General features: G+C 52.9%; 1 protein-coding gene across 1 annotated transcript; it reads left to right on the top strand.

Annotated features, from left to right (window-relative positions):
* Window positions 1–4,551: 4,551 nt before the first annotated feature.
* On the top strand, window positions 4,552–9,504 carry NEFM (neurofilament medium chain). The gene is made up of 3 exons (XM_059870575.1): window positions 4,552–5,623; window positions 6,020–6,144; window positions 7,527–9,504. Exons 1-3 carry the CDS (start codon window positions 4,568–4,570, stop codon window positions 8,911–8,913), a joined length of 2,568 nt encoding a protein of 855 aa, XP_059726558.1. The 5' UTR covers window positions 4,552–4,567; the 3' UTR covers window positions 8,914–9,504.
* Window positions 9,505–11,378: the final 1,874 nt, after the last annotated feature.

Raw genomic sequence — 11,378 nt, 5'->3', positions numbered from 1 at the left:
GCAGGGAAGAAAACACCCCAGAAAAGTGTGGGTGGTCTGGTAAAAGTTTCATTTTTTGAAGTGAGTAAATGCCTGAGGTGTGTCTGGAGCTGTGAAATGATTCCTGGTGCTGACACTGCAGGAAATTTTGGGGTGAATGTTTCACAAGGCCAGGCTGGAAGGGGCTTGGAGACACCTGGGCCGGTGGAAGGTGTCCCTGCCCTGGCAGGGGATGGGGTGGGGTGGGATTTAAGGTCCCCCAAACCATTCCATCATTCCATGAGGGGCTCTTGCAGCAGATAAATCGAGGAAGGGGAAAGCAGCAATGAGCTCAGCGATGATTTGTAGGAATTTCCAAGAAATTTTCCTTCACTGGTCAGTGGAATGAAAATTCTGCCTCAGGGCTGGGCTCTCAGGAATATTTCACCCTCAAATGCAAGACAGAACATTTCTGCATGAAGAAAATAACCCAGATGTCTGGCAGTGCTTGATTTGAGGTGCTGAGGTGCCTCTGAGGGAATGATGAAAGGTGCATTAGAAGGCTGCTGTGTTACAGCTCTGCTGAGAGAGTCCAGTTTCCAGCAGAAACAAAATGAGCACATCAATTTTTCAGAGCACAGGAATTGCCCAGCAGGACCTCTGTGTTTGTGCTGTGATACCAAAAAGTGACACCCCCACCTCAGCCCCAGAGGAATCCTGGGATGGTTTGAGTTGGAGAGAACCTTAAAGATCATCCATTCCCACCCCAAAATGCTCACAGCTTGTTCTCTCCCCTCCACCCCCTTCCCTCTTTGCCTCAAGTCCCTGAGGAGGCTGAAGATCTTTGTGAGCAGGATAATCCATGATCAACCAGCTCACCCCAAACCTGATCCTTCAAATCTCAAGATCCTGAACAAATGACAAGGGAAACATGAATCCTGGTAAAAATCTGCTCCCCAGGGAGCAGAGCACCAGCCCTGCTCGGCCCTGGGCTGTCCTGCCCTGTGCTGGGCACCCCTGGGCTCCCTGAGGGCTGAAATCCCTTCTCAAGGAGCACCCAGCCGTCCAGCACGAGCCCCTTAGGCCATAAATCCCAATTTTTCCTCCCTGGCTGTGGCTATTTACATATCTCAGGACACATCCTCAGCTGGGATCAAATGTCTGTCCTTGCTCTCCTGGCTCAGCTGGAACAAGACCAATCTCCACCAGCTGATGCCCTGTTGTTATTTAGGGTGGGTTTGGGGTGACCCCACAGCACACCAGGGGCTCCAGGGGTGTAAATGGGTGTAATTGACATCCAAAATGGGTGTAAATCCTGAAGCTTGGCCAGTCCCCCCGAGCTGCATCACTGCCTGGTGGGGAACATCAAAATGGACCAAATCCTGATTGCCTGACTCCTTTTCCTCTCTGACAAAATTCCATCTAATGTCGCTGTTTGCCCTCCTTACATGGGTATCATTAAGGTCTATTTAGGCTTGAATTGCTTAAATTTAAACCAGGCTTTATATTAAAAACTTCTCAAGACAAGCCCCCTTTAAGCTGAAAATAATCTGCAACAGTTCCAACCACGCTGCATGACCTGTCCAGTGCCTTCATTCTGCTGCCTCTCTCCAACATACAAAACCCCACCCCCCTTTATTCCATCCATCTGATTCAATACTTTCTTAGTATATTCAAATTAATTCATTATCATTGGTTGTATTCTGATCTTTCCCTGGCAGCAGCCAGGCTGGTGTGCATCTCCACCTTCTGTATTTTCTTTCCTTTTCTCTTGCTGTTGGAGGAAGCTGCAGGACTCAGTCTCACCCTCCCCTCCCTGCAGGTTTGTCAGTAGTGGACAATCAAGATTAGAGTCCATGCTGCTGCTTTCCCTTTCCATGGAGTGCCCCTTCCTCCCCTCCTCCTGCCTCCATCCTGAGACACCAGCTTTGCTCCAAAGTAAGAGCTCTTCTTTGGTCAACTTTGAGGCAAAAGCAATCCTCCTTCAGCAGAAATATCAGCCTGCACTTCAACATCTCCAGACAGGAAGGGAAAAGGGATTAATTACTGATCAGAAAAGAGGGAACATCTCAGACTGATTTCCCTGACTCACTTTAACCTTCAAACCACCTTCAGGATAATGTAGCAGGAGCCCTGTCCCCCTGCATCTGATTAGAGAGCAGAGATTTGCATTTCAAGGCTCTGTTTTCAATTAAAACAATAAATTTTATTTCAGAATTTCTCCACTAAACATCTCCATGAATGCCAACTTTCTCCCTTCTAAATATCCTGATTTTTGAAGAAATCCATATACACATGAGATGTATTGTGTTCCATAAAATTTGCATTGCTTGGTATCACTATTAAATAAACAAATCAAACCTAGCCCTGCCTGATTATAAAGCAACAATTTCTTTTGCATACAGGGTAAATGGATTTCAAACACCGAGGTATTTAATGAGAGGGAGTTTTATTACAAAGTTCCATCTGCCAGTCCTTGTTTTCAGGAGATTAAAAGGATAATAAAAGCTCCCCAGCACCTCTGTTAACTGTGTGTTTCCTTATGGAGCGAGTTTTCCTTAGGGGTAAAACCATGATCTGTTCCCCCCTCCCAGTCTCTATTATCAGGGGAAAAAACCCATTAATAAACCAGATCATAACATATCTTTCACCCTAAAAAGAAACAAAATGCAATGCCCTGATAGGCAGTAATTTTATTTAGACTCCCAATGAAATCCAAAGGGGTTTGTGCCTATGGCAGAAACTTTCAGTAAAATTAATGAAGCAGGTTTTAAATCCGTGATTGCTTCATTAGCACAAAGTCCTCGTCCCGTGTGGATGATCTGAGAGCCGGGAGGTGAGGCGGGGCTGGAGCTGCCCGTGTTTGGGAGCAATCCCGGGATAAACCCGGGCTGTGCCTGACTGCAGTGCTGCAGTCCTATGACAGCGTCATGTTAATGAGCCCGGGCTGCGAGGCTCCGTGCGCTCGGCAAAGTTTAACCCTGTCCCTCGGAGCTGCCCGGCTCTCCCCAGCCACAGCATCCCACCAGGACTCGCCAGGCACCCGGGCGCTTTCTGAGGAGGGTTTTGCCTTTCACGAGATCGTCTGCTCAAAAATTCCGCCTGTGATCACAGGCAGAGCCCTTTCTGCACCTCCCGAGTGAGGAGTTAGCTCTCCCCCCTCAGCGTCCCTCTGCTTTTTCATGCCAGCTGTGGCAGGGGTTTTTCTAGCACCAGCAGTTTTGGGGTTTGGGGTTTATTTGGGGGGCGGGGGGGCTGTTAGTTGTTTTATGTTTTTTTCTCGTTGCAGTTTGCTAATCCGTTTCCTCCGTAGCTGTAATCCCTCCAGGAGGGTTCGGAGCCTGGATGGCAGCCAGGCACTGTCATGCAGCCCCTACAAAGTCTAATTCCCCCCAGAAACGTAATTTCTAACAAGGTTTCAAACAATTTATTATTCATTCTGAGCAATGCACCAAGCGTCAGATCAGAGCGGATGGGTGGGAGGAAAAGAGAAGGGAAGAGAAGAAGGAAGAAAGAGAGGAAGAGAAGAACCAAGAGCAAGGATTTGGGATGCCGGGGGGTCTCCCAAACTCTTGCTGACTGCTCCGGGGCTTCCCCCCGCCCCTCTCGCAGAGGCCCCGGAGCTGGTGCGGGGAGCGCTCGGTGCCGCAGCGCCCCGGCGAGCGCCCGCCTCCCCCGCCCGCTGCGACCTTCACACGCCAGACCCCGCCTGGGGACAGGGGATGGGGGGGACAGGGGGGGAAGGACCCTCCCCACCCACCTGCGGGTCCTTGTGCCCCCTGACGCCCCCCGAGCCCCCGCTGCAGGCGGACCCCGACCCCCCAACCCGCGGGGCGGGAGCTGTCCGTGGTGATGGAGGCGCTGATCCCGATCCCGCATCCCGTTCCCGCTCCCAGCCCCGGCCCTACCCCGCTCTGCAGCCCCCGGCAGCGGCCCGGGGCCGGCACCGCGCTCCGCTCCGCCGTGGGCGCTGCGGGAACAGCGGCTGCGGGAGAGAAAAGAGAGGAAAAGAGGGAGAAGAGTGACAAGGAATGGAAGAATTAGGGAAAAGAAATGAAAGGCAGGGAAGCAAGAGTAGGGAAAAAAAACCAACAAGAAACAAAAGGAAGGGAAGGGACAAAGAAAGGGGAGAATGGAAAGTAAGGGAGGAAAAAAGAAAGGAAGGAAAGAATAGAAGGAAGGAAGGAAAGAAAGAGGGTGCTGGCCTAGGGAAGGGGGGAGGAGGAAGCCGGGCAAGAGGGAAGGAACGCGGGGAAGGGAAGGGGGCAGCGGGAGGAGGAAATGGGAGAGTGGGGGCTGTGGAGACAAGGGGGGAAGTGGGTGGGCAGTGGGGAGGAGGGGGCACAGAGCGGGGGCAGCAAGGGGAGCGGGGAAGGGGAAGGGGCAGCGGGGAGGCGGCAGGGGCCGGGCAGGGGCGGCCGGGACGAGGCGAGGGACGGCAAGGGAAGGAAGGGGGAGCCGGGGCGGGGCGCGGGGCGGGCCGGGGCCGGGCCGGGGGGAGCCGCCCCCCGCACACGTGTGCGGGGCCGCCCCGCAGCCGCCCGGCGGGGCTATAAAAGGGGCGGCGGCGGCCGGAGCAGCCCCGCACCACCGCCCCCAGCGCCCCACCATGAGCTACACCATGGAGCCCCTGGGCAACCCCTCGTACCGCCGGGTGACCGAGACCCGGGCCACCTACAGCCGCGCCAGCGCGTCCCCGTCCAGCGGCTTCCGCTCGCAGTCTCGGGGCTCGGGCAGCACCGTGTCCTCCTCCTACAAGCGCCCCAACCTGGGCGGCCCGCGGGCCGCCTACGGCTCCACGGTGCTGAGCTCGGCCGAGAGCCTGGACGTGAGCCAGTCCTCGCTGCTCAACGGCGCGGCCGAGCTCAAGCTGAGCCGCTCCAACGAGAAGGAGCAGCTGCAGGGGCTCAACGACCGCTTCGCCGGCTACATCGAGAAGGTGCATTACCTGGAGCAGCAGAACAAGGAGATCGAGGCGGAGCTGGCGGCGCTGCGGCAGAAGCACGCCGGGCGGGCGCAGCTGAGCGACGCCTACGAGCAGGAGCTGCGGGAGCTGCGCGGGGCGCTGGAGCAGGTGAGCCACGAGAAGGCGCAGATCCAGCTGGACTCGGAGCACATCGAGGAGGACATCCAGCGCCTGCGGGAGCGCTTCGAGGATGAGGCGCGGCTGCGCGACGAGACGGAGGCGACGATCCGTGCCCTGCGCAAGGAGATGGAGGAGGCCTCGCTGATGCGCGCCGAGCTGGACAAGAAGGTGCAGTCGCTGCAGGACGAGGTGGCCTTCCTCAGGGGCAACCACGAGGAGGAGGTGGCCGAGCTGCTGGCGCAGCTGCAGGCGTCCCACGCCACCGTGGAGAGGAAGGACTACCTGAAGACGGACCTGACGACGGCGCTGAAGGAGATCCGCGCCCAGCTCGAGTGCCAGTCCGACCACAACATGCACCAGGCCGAGGAGTGGTTCAAGTGCCGCTACGCCAAGCTCACCGAGGCGGCCGAGCAGAACAAGGAGGCGATCCGCTCCGCCAAGGAGGAGATCGCCGAGTACCGCCGGCAGCTCCAGTCCAAGAGCATCGAGCTCGAGTCGGTGCGCGGTACCAAGGAGTCGCTGGAGAGGCAGCTCAGCGACATCGAGGAGCGCCACAATAACGACCTCACAACCTACCAGGTACCGGGGAGGCGGCGCGGGGCTGTCCCGAGCCTGCCGGGGGGGGGGCGGTGCCGGCTCCGGGGAGAAGGGCGCGGGAGACGTCCGGTGGGAGGGATGCGGGAGGTGCCCGATGCCCGATCCGGGAGGAGGAAATGCGGGAGGTGCCCGCTGTGGCGAGAGGGATGCGGAACGCGCCCTGTGCCGGCTCCGCAGCGCGGGATGCAGGGATGCGGAAGGCGGGGGGACGATGCTGCGGAGGGCGGTGGGAGCGGGTGGGTCCTGCTCTGATGCCAGCCCTGCCTCCCCGAGCGGCGGGTAGAGTTTCTAAAAGTCCCCTCAGAGAAGTTCTGCCCGCTCTGTCCCCGCGCGCGGCGTCTGTCTGTGTCACAGGGGTTTTCTGCGTCTCCCTTGCAGGACACGATTCACCAGCTGGAAAACGAGCTCAGAGGAACGAAGTGGGAAATGGCTCGTCACTTGCGGGAGTATCAGGACCTCCTCAATGTCAAGATGGCCCTGGACATCGAAATTGCTGCATACAGGTACAGTGGGATCTTTGCAGGCACGTCTGGAATATTAATAGCACTGCGGATGCTGCTGGCTCGGGAAGCTTTACCACAGCTAAGAAATATCTGCATGCAGTGAGCACAGGTGAAATGAGAGCCTGGCTACATCACTGCAGCCATTAGGCAGCCCAGTGAGAGCCCAGAAGGTCATTAGGGAGCAGCTAATCAGCGCAGAGCTGCCAGCGAGCCCCCGGGCACAGCACAGCGTGACTCAGTGTGGCGGCTCCCGTGCCGCATTCTGTCCTTGGCTGCACGGGCAGCAGATGCAGCGAAAGACGAGGTTATTTTTAATTCCTGTCTGCTTTGCAGATGCCAGGCATGCAGGGCTTGTCACCAGAGTTCCCTTTTATCGCCTGGGAGAGACAGTGAATTTGCTTGATCATGGTTTGAGGCAGTGAGTGCTGATCTGTCTGTCACAAACACTTTTACTTTTCATGCTCAACTTTCCTTCAGAGGCATCTGCTCTAATCTCGAGCTGAACGTTGCTTGCTGTTGCCATCACCTGGCAGGTTTTTTTAGTCTCCTCTGTGTCACTTCAGAACTCTCACTGGAGAGCTCCTGATTTTTCTGGGTCACAGGCTTAGATGAAAAACATTTAAATAGAAGAAAAGTAAAAACAACAAAAAGCCACCCCCATCTCCAGATCTGTTGAAATTTCTGAGGTTGCTCAGACACACAGACACCCCAGGGGCTGTAGCTGGCTGCTGCCAAAGTCAGCTGAAGCCTCCAGTTCCCATATTCCCACAAAGAAAAGGTGGATGCCCAGATTATTAAATGAGAACACGTGCTCTAATCAGCTGTGACTGCCTCAGACACAATATTTGATTTGGGTCTGTTGGCTGTGTCAAGTTCTGTTTGCCCAAGTCATAATGAATCCTGTTCAATTAGTTTGTCCTAATCCCTGCTGATTTATACCATAATGAAGCTTTCTGACAGTAAAGATGAATTTTAACTGATCACTGAAGGTGTCAGACCAGCCATAGCAAAACCAAGCTAAAAACTGCTGAATGTGAGTTTGGGAAAAGAGCAGATTCAAGGAAAGCTGGGCTGGGGCTGTGAGCAGTGGATGGCCCTGGACGGTTCCAGCACATTCCACAGCAAACTGGTTCCATCCTGCTGGCAGGGCAATAGTGCAGCAGGGAAATATGATAGAATCCTGGAATGGTTTGGGATGGAAGAGACCCTAAAGCCCATCCCAAAGCAGGGATACCTTCCACTATCCCAGGCTGCTCCAAGTCCTGTCCAGCCTGGCCTTGGACATTTCCAAGGATGGGACAGACACAATTACTCCCATAGCTGTCCCTTCTTTTGGTTTTTTATGCTCATTTTCTTTTTTTCTCTCCTCCTGATTCCCTTAGGAAGCTGCTGGAGGGTGAGGAGACAAGATTCAGTGCCTTCTCTGGAAGCATTACTGGTCCCATATTCACACACAGACAACCATCTGTCACAATAGCATCCACCAAAATCCAGAAAACAAAAATCGAACCACCAAAGCTGAAGGTGCAGCACAAGTTTGTAGAAGAAATCATTGAAGAGACGAAGGTGGAGGATGAAAAGTCTGAAATGGAAGATGCCCTGGCAGCCATCGCAGAAGAAATGGCAGCCAAGGCACAGCAAGAGGAACAGGAGGAAGAAAAAGCAGAAGAAGCTGCAGAGGAAGAAGTTTCTGAGAAGGCTCCTGCAGAACAAGAAGCTGCAGCTGAGGAGGAAGAGAAGGAGGAAGAGGAAGCAGAGGAGGAAGAAGAAGCTGCAAAATCTGACGCCGCAGAAGAAGGTGGCTCTGAAAAAGAAGAAATCGAGGAAAAGGAAGAAGGGGAGGAAGCTGAGGAAGAGGAGGAAAAACCTGAGGCCAAGAGCAAAGCTGAAGAGGTACCAGCAAAGGCAGAGAAGGTCAAAACACCTCCCGTGAAGTCCCCCCCCAAATCCCCTGTAACAGAGCCGGCCAAGGCTGCCCCCAAAGAAAAAGTTGCAGAAGCAGCAAAGGAACAGAAGGTGGAGAAAGCGGAGAAGGCGGCCAAGGAGGAGGAGAAAGCAGCATCTCCAGAGAAACCTGCCACGCCAAAGGTGACCTCCCCTGAGAAACCTGCCACCCCCGAGAAGGCCGTGACCCCGGAGAAAGCCGCCACCCCCGAGAAGGCTGTGACCCCAGAAAAGGCTGTGACCCCTGAGAAAGCTGCCACCCCAGAGAAGGCTGTGGCCCTGGAGAAGCTGGCGCCGCCCGAGAAGCCGCGCTCCCCCGAGAAGCCGGCCAGCCCCGAGAAGCCACGCACCCCCGAGAAGGCCGTGAGTCCCGAGAAGCCCCGGTCCCCGGAGAAGCCTCCCTCCCCAGGCAAGGATGCCAAGGCTGTGGTGGAAGAGACCATCACTGTCACCAAGGTAACGAAAGTGAGCGCTGAGGCCGAGAAGGAGTCCAGGAAAGAGGACATTGCCGTCAACGGGGAGGTGGAGGAGAAAAAGGAGGAGGAATCCAAAGAGAAGGAGGAGGAAGACAAGGGAGTGGTCACTAACGGCCTCGACGTGAGCCCTGTGGATGACAAGGCTGAGAAAATTGTAGTAACCAAAAAAACAGAGAAAATCACAGGGGAGGGTGGGGACAGCGGCACCACGTTCATCACCAAGTCGGTGACGGTCACTCAGAAGGTGGAGGAGCACGAAGAAAGCTTTGAGGAGAAGCTGGTGTCCACCAAGAAAGTGGAGAAAGTCACTTCACATGCTGTAGTAAAGGAGATTAAAGAGAGTGAATAAAAGCAACCATAGCTAAAATTCAAACCAATTCAAGAGCTTGGGTCGGTGCAAAAGGTTAAGCCATAGACAGCTGCAAAATGCATGTGGGTGACAGCTTCAAAGCAGATCGGGTTCTCTCACGGAGGCTCCAGACACACAGTATTTTACTTTTTTGTGCAATATAGGGAAGGGGGGGGGAATGCATGCAGGCTCAAGATGTACTCCCTCCACAGAGCTTGGGGATCTACAAAAAAATACTCCTAACTACTAGTGCATGAGATGAAATGTGCAGAGGAAGCTTTTCTGAATTTCCTGAGCTGTTGGAGGGACATATCTGAGGAGCGAGTTCAGATGTATTATGCAAAGAACCAACTGAGCCAAAACCAAACTGAAAACAGTAATAGAGTATTCATGAGAACCAGAACTCTCCTAGCCTTAAAAAAAAAAAAAAAAGCTACTTATAACTAATTATGTTTACCTCACTGGTGCAATTAGGGTGGACTTTTGCTCCTGGGAGAACCTTGTTGACATGCACAGTACGCAACCTTTTGTTGTTTGATGTAAAACAGTCACAGCAGTTCTTGCTCAATAAAGGTCAATATGAAAACATGACTTGTTCTGGTGGCTTTTTCCCAATTTAAACCCTTCTCTAAGCTGGATGCTCTCTCCTGAATGGGAGTGCAGCTGCAGGGGTTGATAGTTGGTTGAGGTTCTTTTCCTTAGTGTTCTCATTTGTCTGGGAGTTGGACTTGGATGGTCCTTGGGGGTCCCATCCAGCTCAGGATACCCTGTGGCTTGGGAATTGGACATGATGGACAAATTTCCTCTAACAACACACAGGCTTGATTAAGAAAATAAGAGCTATATCCCAAATTTTCTAGAGGAAAGAGGAATCCTTTGAACTCCTCTGCCTGGCCTTGAGGTGCTTAGAGGGATTGCAATTGTTTTTTTTAGGAAGGGGAAGGACTCTAAGCCCTCAATCCTGCTTGCGCTGAGCCAAAAAATGTTAAAATCTGCTGCAAGTGTGGTTGTCCTCCTTACACCTCATAGAGAGCCAATTTCCAAATAATTCCTTGATTTTCCTGGGGAGAGAGGCTGGCTGTGGCATCTTCTGTGGCACCAGTTTGTCACTCAACTGAGCAAAAACCCATTGAGGGAACTCAACCAAGCCACCACGAGGTCCTCAGAACAGGCTTGGTTCTGGTTATTTTACCCTCTCTTGCTTTAATTTTATGGGAACCTCCTTATTAATTCTCTGGGTCCAATGATCAAAAAGTTCAATTTGCCTCTAAACACAAAATTCTAAAATCAAAAATTAACCCAAGGGGCTTATTTTGTTCTTTTGTTAAGAACAAGGCCAATCAAAAATTGCTCTATGTGGAAAAATAAATGGAGACAAAGGAAAAAAGGGGAAGATAAAGCCCCAACTCCACTGTAGGAATTAATCGGTCATTATAAGATTCATTTTGTGTTTATTTCCCGTTTTAAAAGGAAAATGAAGATTGCAGCTGCTGCCCCACCTTCCCCAACTCACAAAGAAATGCAAATAATTTTCATGCCTGGATGCAGGCCGTGGACTACCCTGAAATCTGTTGCCTGACTGAGGGTCTGATCAAAATCTACAATTTCCATGTGCCTTCACCCCATCAATAATTGAAGATCAAGGAGTTTTTAATTGAAAGGGTTCAGCACATTCCTAACTGGAGAAGTGGTGGAGAGCCCACAGCAGATGAAGCTTCCAAATGACTCCGGGTGTCTTTGTGGAACAAAGCAATGGATGCCTCTCCTGCTGCTATCAATAGTGGGAATCTGCTCAGCAGCCTGGCTGCTGAGTGATGTTTAATTAAAGCAGAGTTAACAAATTAAACAGCAGCTTGTGCCCAAAGGTTTGTGAGAATTGAAGGTGTTTTCCTCTCAGATTTAAATAAAATGTTCAAGAGAACACCAGCACTACACCAGAGACCAACAACTAACTGGAATTATGTGTATGTGCTTCCAAGGAAGTTCTAGAAGGCACTAAAATGTCCAAAACTGCAGAACCCACCTCACAGTGGACACTGGCACTCAGCACGGAGAGGAAGGGTCACCTGGCACGGGGATTCAGGGCTGGTGCCAGCAGAGGCTGGGGAGCACTGAGCCTGGGCAGGTGGGATCCCAGCCAGGCTGCTTCTCATGCTGGGACTCCTTTCCAGCTTCCTCAGTCCTGGTAGGACACAGCTCCAGGCACCCCAAAATCAGGATTTGTGTGGGTTTGGTCCTGTTTGCGCTCGGGCAATCCAGGATTGCTCTGGGAGGAGGGGCTGGACTAACCGGGGGTACATCCATTCCCTGGGTGGTTTGGGGAGGCAAACCCTCGGCAGGATGTGCTTCACAACATCCTCATTTCACCCCTTTCCCACCCAAAACATCTCACAGCTTCTTGGTATTACCCACGAGTGTATTTTTCCCCCTGCACTTGTGTATTTTGCCCATTTCCCACTGCAGAT

This window comes from Haemorhous mexicanus, chromosome 30, assembly GCF_027477595.1.
Source record: "Haemorhous mexicanus isolate bHaeMex1 chromosome 30, bHaeMex1.pri, whole genome shotgun sequence".
Classification (NCBI taxonomy): domain Eukaryota; kingdom Metazoa; phylum Chordata; class Aves; order Passeriformes; family Fringillidae; genus Haemorhous; species Haemorhous mexicanus.
The sequence above is the reverse complement of the archived record's forward strand: the minus strand, read 5'-3'. Positions and strand labels throughout refer to the sequence as shown.

What these genes read in the sequence shown, in the direction of transcription:
- NEFM (XM_059870575.1), top strand. Translation starts at nt 4,568, where the DNA reads ATGAGCTACACCATGGAGCCCCTGGGCAACCCCTCGTACCGCCGGGTG. An exon ending in ACGACCTCACAACCTACCAG is followed by an intron (nt 5,624 to 6,019) that starts GTACCGGGGAGG and finishes TCTCCCTTGCAG; the next exon opens with GACACGATTCACCAGCTGGA. An exon ending in ATCGAAATTGCTGCATACAG is followed by an intron (nt 6,145 to 7,526) that starts GTACAGTGGGAT and finishes TGATTCCCTTAG; the next exon opens with GAAGCTGCTGGAGGGTGAGG.